This window comes from Alexandromys fortis, unplaced genomic scaffold, assembly GCF_014885135.2.
Source record: "Alexandromys fortis isolate MF-2015 unplaced genomic scaffold, M_Fortis_MF-2015_v1.1 scaffold_109, whole genome shotgun sequence".
Lineage (NCBI taxonomy): Eukaryota > Metazoa > Chordata > Mammalia > Rodentia > Cricetidae > Alexandromys > Alexandromys fortis.
In genome coordinates this window covers 2,057,711-2,073,386 of record NW_026068005.1, presented here as the reverse complement: position 1 = coordinate 2,073,386, position 15,676 = coordinate 2,057,711, and the positions used below count along the sequence as shown (strand labels likewise).

The 15,676-nt window shown below is 42.8% G+C and overlaps 1 protein-coding gene across 5 annotated transcripts in view; it reads right to left on the bottom strand.

Annotated features, from left to right (window-relative positions):
* Positions 1-15,676, bottom strand: part of Nckap5 (NCK associated protein 5) — an 820,785-nt gene that overhangs the window by 344,116 nt on the left and 460,993 nt on the right. For all 5 annotated transcript variants that reach the window (XM_050161478.1, XM_050161479.1, XM_050161480.1 and 2 more), the window contains one exon: positions 11,513-11,600. In XM_050161478.1, the coding sequence (XP_050017435.1) occupies positions 11,513-11,600 (88 nt within the window). The remainder of the gene's footprint in view (positions 1-11,512; positions 11,601-15,676) is intronic.

The window sequence follows — 15,676 nt, the reverse complement described above, 5'->3', positions numbered from 1 at the left end:
TTGCTCGTGCTCTCTCTCCTTCTGCTCCTGATTTGGACCTTGAGATTTCTGTCTGGTGCTCCAGTGTGGGTCTCTGTCTCTGTTTCCTTTCATCGCCTGATGAAGGTTATTATTCAGGAGGATGCCTATATGTTTTTCTTTGGGTTCTCCTTCTTATTTAGCTTCTCTAAGAACCCGAATTATAGGCTCAATGTCCTTTATTTATGGCTAGAAACCAAATATGAGTGAGTACATCCCAAGCTGAAGAGTAATTTTAAAAAGTTCACCTGGAAGCGAGGTAACCATTTTCTTCATATAAAAATCTGTGTTCTTAAAGAGACTAGGCTGGGCAAATTGGGATTCCAAGATAATTGGCTCTCCCAGAGGCATTCTAAAATTTTCTAGGATTTAATCAGTAGTTTTCTTAATGCCAAGTAACCTCAGGGACCCTCTGCAGCTACTGACAGCAGAGAATTCAGGAAGCTGGGTCTGAGCGTCAAGTCTTCAATTCATAGGTACGGTGGCTGTGGTAAACCCCGCCAGGTATCTACGCTGTTTCCTCATGTGTTAAATGAAGTGGGCGAATGAGAAGTGGATGAGGGGCGAGAGAAGCCTGGCAGCTCTGAGATTTGGAATCTGCTAACATCTGCAACTTCCACCAAGCTTCTAAGTCTTCTGAGAGAGGTGTTCCTCACCAAACGTTTATTGACCCTCACCAGTTGTACCTGAACTCGTCCCTTATCAAGATATGAGCAGGTCTGGAGAGACAACTCAGCCAGGAACCTGTTTACCTTGCAAGCATGAATCTGAGTTTGATCTCCAGAACACCCATGAAAGTTAACTGGGGGACTGTAAGCCCAGTACTGGAGAAGCTGAGACAGGCAGCCCAGGAGATCTTCAGCAAGCCAGCCCTGAATACCAGGCAGATTCCAGCCTGTAAGAGGCCTTATCTACAAACCAAAACAAATGGGTGACAGCCAAGGCCAAGGTTTCCTCTGGCCTCTGCTCACCCCCTCCCCAGAGCCGTGGTCATATTGTAGTAGACATAAACATGACAAACAGAACAAAACAATTAACAACTTAGAAACATGACCTGTGATCTTTCCACTACAGGGAATATGATATCCCAGGCCTTTGAAGTGGCCTGATCTCCAGACAGAATGAACATCCGTGTTATAGAGTCTATCAGCAATGACTTTCAGGCCTCTTGCCCGACTCCCACTGTGCAGGGAGGATGGTGCTCAGTTGTACATCTTTCTCTCAACCCACAAACCCCAGAAGGCATTTCAAGACAAAGACCTTCCCAGATTTTGTTGGAAGAATCAGAATGGCTCAGCCTAACCTGGCCTGGAAATTCAGCTCTATGTAGATCTGAGCTGTTTGAACAGAGAGGGGTTGGCTATAAGGACAGGCTTTTGAAGCTTACTGTCTATAATCTCTGTATATCCAGGACCTTCAGGTACACCATGAAAAAAAAAGCCTTCACTTGTTAACTCCAACACTGGCTTATCAGTTCATTGTTTTCAATGGGAGAACAGGCCTGAAGTCAATTTATTAGACAGCCTTAATTAGGGAAAACTTAGAATTTCATCTTTGTGTATGTGTGTGTGTGTATGTGTGTGTGTGCACACACGTGCGTGTGCATTTAATTTTATATCTATGACTTCCTTTTACTAACAGAAGTTAAATCACTGTCCATTAGAACCGCTAGGTTTTCCCTTAGGAATCTGCTTCACAAGAGTGTTGTACCATATCTCAGCCATTCTGTTTGGAAAGCTTGAACTGGGTCCACCCATTTGTCATCATTTCCCCGAGTGACACCCTCATCTGTGGAGACTACGAACACGGATTCTTGAGCAATGAACTTACTACCAATGCATATACTGGGTATGGCTGGGACACACACACACACACACACATACACACACACACATACATACAGGCATACAGAACTCCAAAAACCAGGCATCTGTGATTGCTCAAGTGGGATCTCAATTCAGGTTGTTGTTTCTGGAGGCATCGCATCAAACGACAATCCCGCGCTTCTTCACACTAGAGTATATCATAATCGTCTTTGCCTCCACAGTTCTCCTGTGATTATGTGCTACCTCCATCAGAGACTCAGGTTCGTCTGTTTCCTTGTACCACAGTCGCCTTGTTTTTCTGTTGTCTCCCATCAGGGTACCCTGGATTCTCTGCTGTATCTTAGAGTCCCCGTGATCCTCTTTTCTCTCATCAGAGACCTATGATTATTTCAGAACTCTTCAGTATGGCAAGCAAAAGAGCAATGTATGGAGTTGACCTGTCATCAGCACTGCGAAAAATGTGGAAACTACAAAATTTTCTATGTTCAGGCCATACTCAAGCTAATTAGAATCTTTAAGTAGGGTATGCATCATGTGTTTGTGTGTGCATGTGGGTGTGTGCATGTGGGTAAGTGCATGAGTGTGTGTTTGTGTGTGAGCACATGTATTCATGTGCACACATGTGTGGGAGGATTACTCATCCATGCCAGGCATGTATAGAGACTACAGGTTGATATAGGGACATCTACCTCAATTGCTTCCCCACCTTACGTTTTGAGTCTTTTACGGGCCTGCAACTTGTTGCCGAATAGGCTCGATGGTTGGTCAGCCATCTGCCTATTTCCACCCTCTCCTTGCTGGGTTTTCACGCATGCAGCACCGCATGAGTTCTGAGCCCCAAACTCAAGCACATCCTCACACTTGTACAAGAAGCACTTTGCCATCAAACCATCCACCCAGCCCCCTATGAGTAATTAATTTTAAAGCTCTTCAGGTGATTTCCACACACAGCTGAGTTGGAGGAGCATGGGTCCTAACGCTATCCCCACCAAACTGTGGGCTCTATGCACAGCAGCCTGACTGACAACATGTCCAAAGTCAACAGCCTATGTAAAAGGAAGTTTCCTCATTGACAAGGGGAACCGAACTTCTTGCTCTGGCTATCTAGAAAGGTTAACGTGTGGATCAAATGATGGCAAAGAACGTATTAATTATTTCTGCGCCTGTTCTCACTATCATTCCCTGGAGGGGATGCTGATATGTTCAGAAGGAAAGAGGTGCTAAAAATACACAATGAAGAAAAACGCAATAACTTAGGCTTGGAGAGAAAAATCAAATACAGTGACCCAAGAGAAATAGAGCTTAATTTATATCTTGAGGGTATGTTTACAAATTATTTTGTAAATGCAATAAAATGGATTGTAGAGTATTTGCAAAGGAGCTGTTCTCAGATCATCACTTGTAATTACAGCAGAAACTCACTAAGTCAGACTCTGGTATCCACTTGGCCTTAGCGTGCAGGCAAAAGGGATTATTGTGCTAATTCATTAGTTAATAAATCAATTTGGTATGGAACAAAATTGATTAGAGGTGAGTTATCAAATCTACCAAACAGGACACATTTAGGGGAACGATACATTTTTACCTCCTCATACAACCGAAAAAGAATCTTGGTGCAGAAAGGCAAGATCATGAGCTACAGCAAGGCATGACTCTGATGGGTTCAAGGGGCCGTGAGCTTGGTTTGACAGCAGGTGCCTTCTGCAGAACTGTGGATGTCCATGGAACATCCTAGGTGCTCCCGATTGCTTTCTGCTTGTCTGAAGTGTGAGCTCAATGCAAAGGAATCACACAACACTATTCACGCCTGAGCAAGCCTGCAAGCTGACAGGGAGGCCGGAGAGAGAGACGGCAGCACTTAACAGGCCTGTTTGGATCTCCATCTTTTAAGAGTTGACTAAGTTCAAGAGCATGATAGCAAAACTTCCATATTCCCAAACCAGCCTGTCTGAGCTAAGTATTAGCTAGTTTAGGGTCACTTATGGCCTCCTCTTCTGGTCAATCTCAATGTTATCAGAGTGAGTGAAAAGCTGGTCACTTTGCATCCAACTAGAGGATGCAGAGAGATGTGAATGCTGCCATTTAGCTCACCTTTTGCATTTTATCCAGACCATGAAGTTTCCCCATTGGCATGCACAGAGATTCATCTATTAGGTGTATTCAGATCATGTCAGGTTGACAATTAACTCTAAACAAGGAGAGTAAGGGCAAGATCTTGGGTGTGTGAAGGGCAAAAACACACCACCTGCATTTCCCTGCTCGTTATAATTCAGCATTCCTTTGAGATCTTTCCCTGGTCTTGTCTCATAAGCATCAGTTGGTCAGAAACCATCTCCTGGGCTGTATCAACTATCTTTCAGATGCTGGTGATAGAACACCACAGCAAAAGCTTCTGCTTCACAGGGGATGCGGTCCCTAATGACAGGAGAAACATGGTAGCCAGAGTGTGAGGCTGGTCTTGCAGATGAGGGTTATCACATTTAACCTTCACCCAGGAAGCACAGGCAGAGAGAACAAGAGTAAGGATAGGCTACCAATCAATGCCTGGCTCCACGATGTCTTTCTCCAGCAAGGCTTCACCTCTTTTTCTTTAACAGTGTCACCAATGGGAAGCACGTGTTCACAGTATATAATCCTACAGGGGTATTTCTCATTTGGTTCACGGCATCCCACTCCTCCCAGCTTCACAGGCACAGCAACTACCACAGGTTTGCCCTCTGGTGAAATAGTCATTGCTGGGCTTTCCAGACTCTATCATGCAAGGCACTCTAACAAATAGCCTTCTAATATATATGAATTTTATCAATTTTATTCCTTTAGTAAACTCAGACTATACCTGGGTTATCAGCCAAGAACTGAAATAAGTCACAACGCTACCCATACATTGAATCACCCAGGGAACAAGTAAAACTATTAAACACATCAATGGCCATGTTTAACTGCTAGGGAATTAGAGGAGTCTATTAAGAGTCCTATTGTAGCCTAAACCTTTGTGTTCTGAATGAGCCATAAGGGAAACATTTGTGAGTAGATGGTCACTCCATGCAAGGTTGGAACCTGCTGAGCAACATCTAAGCCCAAACTTTGAAACCCAAATCACTGTCCAAGAAGTGGCTGCCAGTGAGCTAACAGCTTTATCCTTTGAGGGCTCTCCAGAGAGATAACAAGCCCCTCATAAGACCTCAGTCCTCTTACCCTCCCCCCAGACATATCTCCTAATATCCCAGCTGGGGACACTCTGCAAATATAAATGAAAAAAGGAGGGCTTAGGGAGGTGGCTCTGTGGGTAAGCAACATTTTTTGGTGTGAGGTGAGAAAGTAGGCCAGAGTTCAAGGATGGATACTACGACTTGGCTCTGTTCAAACTCATTTATTTCCAAAATAAAGATAGTACTGATAGGCCCATTTAACAATCTGAAGCACCTCAAGAATTTACCCAAGCTACACACTTACCAAAGGGCAACATCTATTAGATTCTATACAAGGGACTTCTTGACCTAGAAGGCATCCTGAGTATTGTAAATGAAGTCCATCTCTGTGCTGAGGTGAGCTAGGAAGGCAAGAGGTACCCGGAGCAACAGCCAGCTCACTCATAAGAAAGGGAGGCACCGTCCCAGGGCAGCATTTATTCATAGGTTATATCTATTTCAGAAAAGAAGCCTTGTTCTACTTTTGCTTGGCAAGAATTTAGTTCAAGGGTCATAATATCTAATAGTGAAAACATTCAGGTCTGAATACAGAGGTTAGGAAGAAACCAAGAACTATACAATAGAAATAGAACCCATGAGAGCAGCGACATTCTTGAGATGAGTGAGGGAGCTAAGCTCTCAGGGATCATACTTAAACTCCTCAATCTGTTTCAAAGGTTAGTGCCAGCATAGTGGTGTGTGCTTGTGGGCTGCACAGGTAGAGACAGGTTGATCCCTGAGGCTCACTGGTTTGCCCGTCAGTGTAGCTTAACAGGTAAGCTCCAGGCTGGAAAGAAATGCTGTCTCACAAAACCTGTTGGGGATCCATGAGATGGCTCAGCAGGTAGTGGCTTGCTGCTAAGTCTTACAACTTGAGTGTGATCTCAGGGACAGCCTCACTCCAGAGTTGAAGGAAAGAACCTGCTCCTTCAGGTTGTCCTCTGACCACCAAACATGCACACCCTGCCAGGTAATAAAGTAGGTGAATTGTGTCCTACAGGGGTGACACTGGATGTTAGTCTCTGGGCTCCACAAGCACAGGCACACGTGTCTGCAGTCATGTGTGCGCATACACATACACACACGCGCACACACACATACACACACACCAGCATAATTTTGAGATTATGAGCTTAAAAATAATCACTAGTTAGTGGAGCAACAAGAAACTACTCCCAGATAAGACTATTTTAGAGACTTCTAGACATAAAGTCATAAAACTCATCTTGTGTAATACTCCCAGAAAGAAAAACGAGTGTCCATGCTTTACAAAGGACAGTATGTTTTTCTATTCTGGATCTAAACGCATACTTTCATCTGACCTTATGTGAATAAAGGACACTGCTTAGAACCAGGATGAGAGGAACTGAAAATGATTGCTCCCTCAAGGGATCATTCAGTCCTTTAAGACTTAGCGCACAATAAAAACACTCCACTTAGCGCCTTCCCCACTCCAGCAGCGATCTAGAGTTCAGAGAGAGTCGAAGGAAAGGGCAAATCTCTCAAAGCAGCATCAAGAGTCTTCCGAAGTTTACAGGCCCCAGACATAAATAACAGCACTCACAAAAACATTTCATATCCCAATTATTTATAATTTTATAAATAACCGTGCCACGACTTCATCACTCTCTCTCCACAAAGAGCAGAACTTTAAATACCATTTTTCTTAGCTTGTACATGCTCACTGGATTTACTATTCATCAATGTTTTATATGTCTTCTTTAGGTTAAAATAAAAATGGTAAGACAGAGCCAAGAGAGTGGCTTAGTGGATAAAAATACCAGATGATTTGAGCTGGATTCCCAGGACCCAGAGGGTGAAAAGAGACAACAGGCCCATGTCAGATGTCCCCTGACCTCCACAGAAAGGTCATGATTTGTGACCCCACCCCAAACCCCAATAGCACAAGTGAAAAAGAAGATAACAAGGTTTTTAAATGACAAAAGGAAAGGAAACGCTTCATAAATAGCTGCTATGATTTCTAGGGTTTACAGCTGTATCTGTGACAGCCAGGTTGCATGTGACGACAAGGACATTGTATGACTCAGTACTGGCGATTGCAGCACGTGCTCTGTGTGTGTGACTAACGGTGAGGGTGGAGGGCAAAGAGAACTGAGTTCCAAACTTCAGATTCATTGTCTCCCATAACAGGAAGGGAAGAAGGGAAGGATGTGATTGGAATTGGGGGTGGGGTGAAGGTGGTCCTGAAGCATCTCCCTGGTTACCAGCCAAGGGGTGGGGTGGGGGCAGTGCTGAAGCATTTCCCTGGTCACGAGCCAAACCTAGGGGCCAGAGAACTCCCTTGACGGCTCTGTCAAAGAAAACATCAAATCATCAACATTGCCAAGCTCATAGTTTGAACTCAGCAGATTAAGGGAGTGGCCACTCCACAACAAGTCCCTCGGGTGACATCAAGACTCAGACAAGGCTGTGAAGAACTGGAATGGGAAAACTTTCTAACTTGGACATCACATTTTAGTTGTGCTCTATGGTACTTTCTGTGCCGCACAAAATACTGACATGCAGGTAAAGGCACCAACTGTGAGAGTCTGGCAACTCAAGTTCATTCCCTAGAACCCATGTAAAAGGAGGATGTGATCGTATACATCTATAGTCCCTATGCACTCTAGGTGAGGCTGGAGGCGGGGATGGGAGAACTGTCAGCAAGCTCACAGGCTAGATAGCCTGGAACACAGAGTACAGCAACAGAACGGGAGAGATCCTGCCTCAAAACATATAGGAAGGAGAGAACTGACTCCCCCAAGTTGTCCTCTGATCTCCATGCATGTGTCATGACATGTATGCTTCTGTATGCACACACAAAAACAAATTAATATGACAATGTGCATATTTGAAGATGGACATTTCTTAGGATAACTAGGAATGAGACATTTCTCAATATGTAACCACACCTGGCAATTCTTCTAAAGAATCACTTCCAGATGAAAACAGTAATTTTGGTGTTGAACTGGGTGACTTACAATGTAACTTATTTTCTATAAAACACTGGAGGGATGAATATGGTCACCTGCACAATGCCTGTATATAGAAAAGTCGCTGTGAAGCTTATTAGTTTGTACAATTAGCATCAACTAATAAAAGCTCCCCAAGGACAATCCTTGGGAATTTTAAGCTGGTTCTGGTTTCTATGAAAGGATCCATTTTGAATGGAGCCCATCTCTGTAAGTGTGGCCCTGGGCTCAGATAGCACAGGGCCGTCCAGGGAGGGGAAATGGAAGAATGAAATCCGATAAACTTGAACTCTGTGGTCACTTCTGGTCACTGTGCAATTCTCTAAATTTTCTATGATGAGAATAACTTTTTGGTTACCTTCAACTCCAGTTAAAAGGGTGCAACCAGGGCCTAGCAAGACTGATCAGTTAGTGTTTTCCATGTAATCGTGAGGACCCGTGTTTGATTCCTAGCACCCAGGTGAAAAGCCAGACAAGACGCCACATGCTTGTAATTCCAGTGTAGGGGAGGGGACAGGCAGGTTCCCCAGATCATGCCAGCTAGCCAGCCTAGCCTACCTGTCAAGTTCCAGGCCTAGGAAGACCCTGTCTTCAAATCCCAGGTACTTAGCACCTGAGGGATGACACCAAAGTTGACCTCTGACCTCTATATGCTCACACATGCCCATACATGTATAACCCAAATAAACATACCTGCACACAGAGAGACAAAATACAAAGAAACAAGAACTCTCTCCCTGTGTTGACTTGTAAGTGTGCAAACAGAATAGAATTCTCTAGAAGGCATTTGACATTTTATATTTGTGTCATTTGGACAACATTGCTGCCCACTGAGAACATTTATATTTAGAATTCCTCATTTAGTTCCAAATGCTCTCTTTTAAAGCCTGAAAAACAAGGAACACAGAGGCTTTCTGTGTGAGGTCCAAAGTCTTGTTCCTCGTCCCATTTGGCTGTCACATTTTTAATGAATTAAGTAATGTGATTCAATTCATATTCATTATTTTTTTTTTAAAAAAGTGGGAACATGAGGGGGTATGGTTGTAAGAATGGAGGAACACACAGGCAGCTGGGGACACAGGGGGCCTGTGAATGGCCTATCCATCAAGTCTGTGCAGATCCCACGACATCGAGGCTGCTGGTGCGTATGTATCCTGGTAGACAGAGGGACCATGTGTCTCTCTAACAGTTGCTCTGTCTCACAGATGCTCAATGACCCTCTCTCTCATGTGCAATTTTGATTTTTTTTCAAAGAAAAGTTTCCAAACTTAACAACAGGAAAGGTGGCCCAAGTGGCAGGAAGAGTCATCATGGCGTATCAGAAAGCCCGAGACACCCAGAGCCAAGGACCGCAGAGAGACGAAGCGAGAGAAAAGCAGATGTTTACACCGGGGGTCCTCTGAAGGAATGCTTCTCGCATCTCAAATTTCTCCCCAAAGAGATGAGTCTGTCCCTGGTGCACTCAGTACCTCCTCCGCACATACGGACAATGGTTCCATCACTCAGGAACTGCCACTTCCACAGTGAGAATGAGTGTCAAACACTGTTTCACGAGCTCGTGAGTTTTCTTTTATTTTTTTCTAGTTCATTACTCAGTAGTTGGTTTGACTAGTGTATGTATGTGTGCAGGTACATGTGTGTGCTTACATGTGCACTTGCACATGGAGGTTAGGGATCAATTGTGGCTGTTGTTCCCCAGAAACCATCTATACTGGTTTTTCTTTTCCTTTTTTTTTTTTATTTAGTTTTTAGTCAGGTCTCTTTTGCCTGGTGTCACTGACCTTGTTCTGCTGGCTTGCCAGTGAAGCGTGGGATCCTGCTGATTCTACCTCCCCAGGGCTGTCATGACACTTGTGTGCTCAACTAACTCTGGCTTCTACCTGGGTGTTAGGGATGGAGCTCAAGTCCTCACACTCGGGCAACTACTTTACAAATGGAGTCATCTCCCCAGCTCTGATTTATTTATTCTAATTTTGAAAAAGTGACTTTTTGACCTGGGGTTTTAGAAGGTACCCACCCACTTTTTATATATACATATATATACACACACACAAGAACACACACACACATATAATATTCTGCAGAATGTGGTTCAGTTTAATTTCATACAGTCAACCTACATACAAATAACTGTGACTTACTTCTAATTTTAGCAAGAATTAAAAAGGTATCTGCAGCACCAGCTTAAAATACGTACAAGTGCAAGAATACTCACTTTAGAGGCTGTTGGACAAACAAGAATATTTATAGACTTTACAGCACCAGTGTTTGTACCCTGACAATGAGACCTGGTCTTCAGACACTAGGAAGGCAGGCACAGGGCTCCTGTTTTTGTGCTCATATTAACTGACGTTCCATAGAGAATGGCTCAATAAAGAGCCAGTGATAGGGTCTCTAGATGTTGGAGCATACAAGACCACGTGAGTTTACTAGAAGCCCTGTAAAGAGTCTGGTGAAGGGCTGTGTGTTTTTAATCCTAGCACTGGGGAAGGAGAGATAAGCAGATCCCTGGGGCTCTCTGGCCAATTAGCAGAGCTGAACTGTCAAGTTCTATGCAAGAGAGAGACCTTGTCTCAAATAAACAAAGTGGAAAAAGCCTAAGGAATAATAGGTGAAGTTGTCCACATGTGTACCTATATACACATGTATACTTATATACACAGGTACTCACGTGTACATATGTGCACATGTGTGCACATACATACATACATATACAGGTAAACACATACTCACTAGTACATATGCATACGGGCACACACAAATACACACAGGTACACACAGTTACATACATAGATACACATACATACAGATAAACACACAAAAGTACATATATATATACACACAGGTACACGTGGTGCATACACTTACTCACAGAGGTATGTACATACACATGGACACACACCAATATACTGATGCATACATACATACACACACAAGTACACATGCACACATTGTTTTTCTGTGTATGCACACATTCTTCCATGTGTTGCGCATGTGAACGCCATAGGTCAACCCTGGGTGTTTCCCTCCATTCTTCTATTCTCATCTTGGTTTCTGAGGCAGAGGCTCAGTTTTTCTTGGAAACTCATTGATCAGCCTAGGCTGGCCATCCAATGAGCATCCTCCTGGCAGTCACTGGAGCTGCCTAATCTCCACAGACCTAGGCTGCACCTCTCATTCCCTGTGGCTAAGCTAGGCTTCTCTTCAGCCTGGAGTGGCCCAGCCCTCATTCTCTTCAGGCATTCCCCAGTCATTCATCTCTGGCAAGGGCTCCTCAAGGCAGCATCTGAGACTATCCCTTGTGTACCCCACATTACACCTCCCCGACAACAGGACGACGTGATGCCTTCCCAACCCTGCATACACATTTAGGACCTCTTTCAGGGAGGAATTTAAGAAATCATTGGGTTAAACAAACATGCTTAAGATTTCTCAACATACAAGTGCCTTGATGGCTCCCAGGAAGACAACCAAACCAAACACACTGGTGCCCAGAAACATGGTATACCTGGAAGGCCGTGATCTTTGCAGGTTCTTCCCTTCTCTGCTCTGGAGACCCTTGGCTCTGCAACAGACTTCGGACAGTTTCCTCCATCCTAAGAAACAGAAGCAAGAACACATCCCTCAAGACGGTTTTCACTAATACAGAGCTGTCGTAGTCTTCTCTTCTCAGGGTATACTTCCCAAGCTTAGACAGGGAACAACTCTCCCCTCTCCTTTATTTCCTAAGTTAAAAATCTGAGGGCTGTGGAATAAAGCTCAGGGGTCACTTAAGATACGCAAAACTTGAATTTAATTGGAAGGAAGGGAGGGAGGAGAGAAGGAGTGGAGGACAAAGGGAAGAAAGGTAGGAGGAGGAAAAGGAAAAATGGAGGAAGGGAGGGAGTAAGAACTAGAAAGTGGGAAGGCAGGTTATGAAGTCATTTACAAACATTTTATTCTTGGTTTGGATATCTTTACTCAGATGCACAAATCTCCTGGCATCTCTCCTCACTTGTAATTATACCTTTTTAATTCAATACAAGATCTCACATCGATCTTCCTCAAGCATCACTTTGAATTTTTAAAATCAGTTGGCAAATTAACAGATGTTGTGGGACAAAACATTTTCTGGGGAGACGCAAGACACCCCAAATAGGGAACCTATAACAGACCAAAGTACGGATACCCCTGAAATCTGACTGGATAAATCAATGAGTTTTATTGGGATTACTTATAGGAACAGAATTGACTCAAAGACAACTATATCACCAAAGCCCACCCCTGCATGATAACAGCTCATGAAACTGGAACCTGGAGCTCACTGCACAGCTACAGGCAGCTCCACAGGCTGGCGAGTGCCCTTTCCAGTGCCTCAGATGGTCTAAACCTCTTCCAAGCAGCTTAGCTGGTTTATGCTTTTTCCGGGCAGTTGGACTGGTCTCAAGAGTCTTTGTAGCTCTTGTCCGGCTCTTCTTAGCAGTTTGGCTTTGCTTTGTTGGAGGGGAACTCTCAGTTTTTATTGCTTATTCCCTCAGGGAAGGGACTGGTGAATCTGGTTAGTTTTAGGGACTTCCTGAAACTATTTCGAGTTCTTTCTTTACTTCCTTCTTAAGGAGTTTCTCTGAAGGATGGAACGTTTCAATCATGGAAGAACATGTTACACAGCAACAGATCTTTCACAAATACGCTCTCTCCACTGACAGAGTGTACGTGCTTCCGAGGCTGTCTTCTCACATCAGTACATAAAGACCTACTTTGTTCTTTTCAACAGCTTTGACGAACTTCATGGTGTCAGGACACCGGAAGATATTTAACCCTTCTCTCACTGAATTTAAATTGTTTCACAACTTTGCCAACTTGGTTAACATCTTTACTTGTACATTTAAACTGATTTATGAGTATTCCTATAGTTTATATTGCAGCATCTTAATTGTTCTACTTCTGCTTGACTTTAAATGCGTACTTCCAAAACTTCTGTGATATTAACACCAACTGTCAACTTGTTGAGACCTAGGATCACCATGGAAAGAAATCTCTGGACACGTGTGAGAGGGAATTTATAGATTAGGTTAACTGGGGTGAGAATGTGAATGGCACCCACCACCTTCTGCACTGTTAAAGTTTGTGTCTTCAAACTGTGAGTCACAATAAACACTTCCTTCCTTACCTTGTTTTCCTATGGTATTTTGTTTCAGCACAGGGATGGGTCACTAATACAACCCCATAGTCCCCAAAATGACACTCACTTCCACTCAGGACACTAGCTCACTTTGATGCTACTTACTGCTCTGTATATCTCCAGATCTATTTTCCAGATCTGCCTCACTTTCTAGTCTAGATGTTTCCTCACTGATCTTTACATCATTCATTTTGTCCCCTGAAACCCTCCCATTTTTGTGCACAAATATTTCCCACATGAAAGTCTTGCCTCCTAGAATAAATGACAACCTGTGTTATGAGACTATGTCTCATGTTTCTCATGCTCACATTCATTTTCAGATAAAGCTTGTCCTCAGTAGACAGTTCATATCTGTCAGTTCATTGTCCAAAGGAGTATTCCAGAGTATTCCATAAGGATTTTAACCCTGTACACAGGACATTGACCTTGAGCCCCAGCACTAAGGATTCAAAGGTCAGAACTATACAGAGGAGAATGCCTGCACCTTTATTAAAGAACATTTATTAAGTGAGTCCCACAGCTAAGGTAAGCTTAGCTAAGCTATAGGACTCATTTAAGTGTCCAATGACAACGGAATAGATGAGGAAAGTGCGGTACATATACACAATGAAAATTTTTCAGTCATTAAGAAGAACAAAGTTATGTAGTTTGCAAAGAAATAGAAACAACATGAGATAATTATATTAAGTGAATTTAGTGAGTCTCAGAAAGATAAATGATTCTGGTTTTCGCTCCTTTGTAGTTCTTAGAGTTAATACAGATATATAAAACAATGTGCATGTAATGCAAACACACATGCATATGGAAGAAAAATAGAAATGACAAAAGAAACAAAGGAAATTAAAAGAAATTAGGGAAGGTTGAGGTAAAGGTGGGGAAGGGCAGATAAAACATACACGCATATATAGATTTAACATAATAAATTAAGAGAGGGGAAGAGCAGAATGCCAGAATTTCATACAGAAAGCATGTTTACTAAAAATTTATTTATGTGTATGCATGCAAATTTGTGTATGTGCATATGTGAATATAATCCCTTCAGAGGCCAGAACTGAGCAGTAGACTCTATGGAGCTAGAGATACAGGTGCTTCTGAGTCTCCCAATATGGGTGCTTAGAACCCCCTCCAACAAGCCACACCTCCCAATCTTTCCCAAACTGTTCCACCAAGAGAGAACCAAACATTCAACTACATGAGCCTATGGAAGTCATTGTCACTCAGGCTACAACACAACCTAAATCTCTCAAAGGATCTATCTGAGCTAGGCCATTATAGTCAATAGGGTACCATAGCCTTATTTAAAAAAAAAAGTCAACCATGGTACCATGGCACATAACTACTTAGAAGCAGAGGGAAGACCATGAAGACATCCAAACCTAGATTTTTTTGTATGTGTTCATGTGGTATGTGTAAATATGCAAGTATATATGTATGTGTCTCTGTATGTATGTGTATCTCTCTGTGTTTGCATTCGTGTGGAAGTCATCAGACAACCTTGAGTTTCATCCTTCATGCTTTCTACCTTGTTTGGGATAAGCGTTCTCACTGGTCCAGAGTTTGCCAAGTGCTTGTCTCTCCCTCCCCAGCTTTGAGATTACAAGCATTCACAACCAAGCCTGGCTTTTGATTTTTAGTTTTTTTTTTTTTTGGTTTTTGTTTTTGTTTTGTTGTTCTCTGCATGGTTTCTGGGGGAGCCTAGAGATGTCACCAGAACCCATTTGAGCTTCTGAAAAGACACAAAACACTGGTTCCTACCAGCATCTGGGAAAGTGAAGGCTGCCCCCCCATAATTTCAAATCTTAAATTATTAATAGCATAAAATTGAACAGAGCTCATTGAGGAACTTTCTCATCTATTAATCATTTTAATGTACTTTAGAAATATAATTATATCTACTTGGAAGATGAGAAAGCTGAGTTAGTGAAAGGTTAGATGGCTCACTTAAGGGGCTGTGGTTAGGTGGACAGAGAGGGAATTAAACAAGGTTTACTTACCTAAACATGCAGCCCTTTCTACTTGACATTACTGACATTTAGAAAAAATATTCCAAGTAGAGAATGCAGACTTCTACCAAGAAGTTCTCTTGGATAATGTCTTTGCTACACTGAGCCCAGGAGCAACTGTGTTGTATGTGACCAATGAAGGACTTGCGGTCGACAGAAAGAACAAGCAAGGGGGAGGGGCCCCAGAAAAAAGGAAAATAGAGAGGAGAGGAAGGAATAATGAAAGAAAGGAAAAAGAGAAAGAAAGGAAGAACAGGAGGAAGGGGGCAAGAGTGTAAGGAGTAAAAGGGACCACTAGGTTTATAGGAGTGTGGGGCAGAACTGATGTCACAAATCTCAAATGATCAGCACCACCTGCTAACATTTCAATTTATTTGTACAATGAAGAAGAGAATTTTCAATGCTGTTCATCAAATCTAACACAAATTTAACACCAAGTTTTTTTTATTAGCTATTTCTCCACCACTGAATATTTTATTTTTTTTATTTTTTATTTTTTTAAATTTAT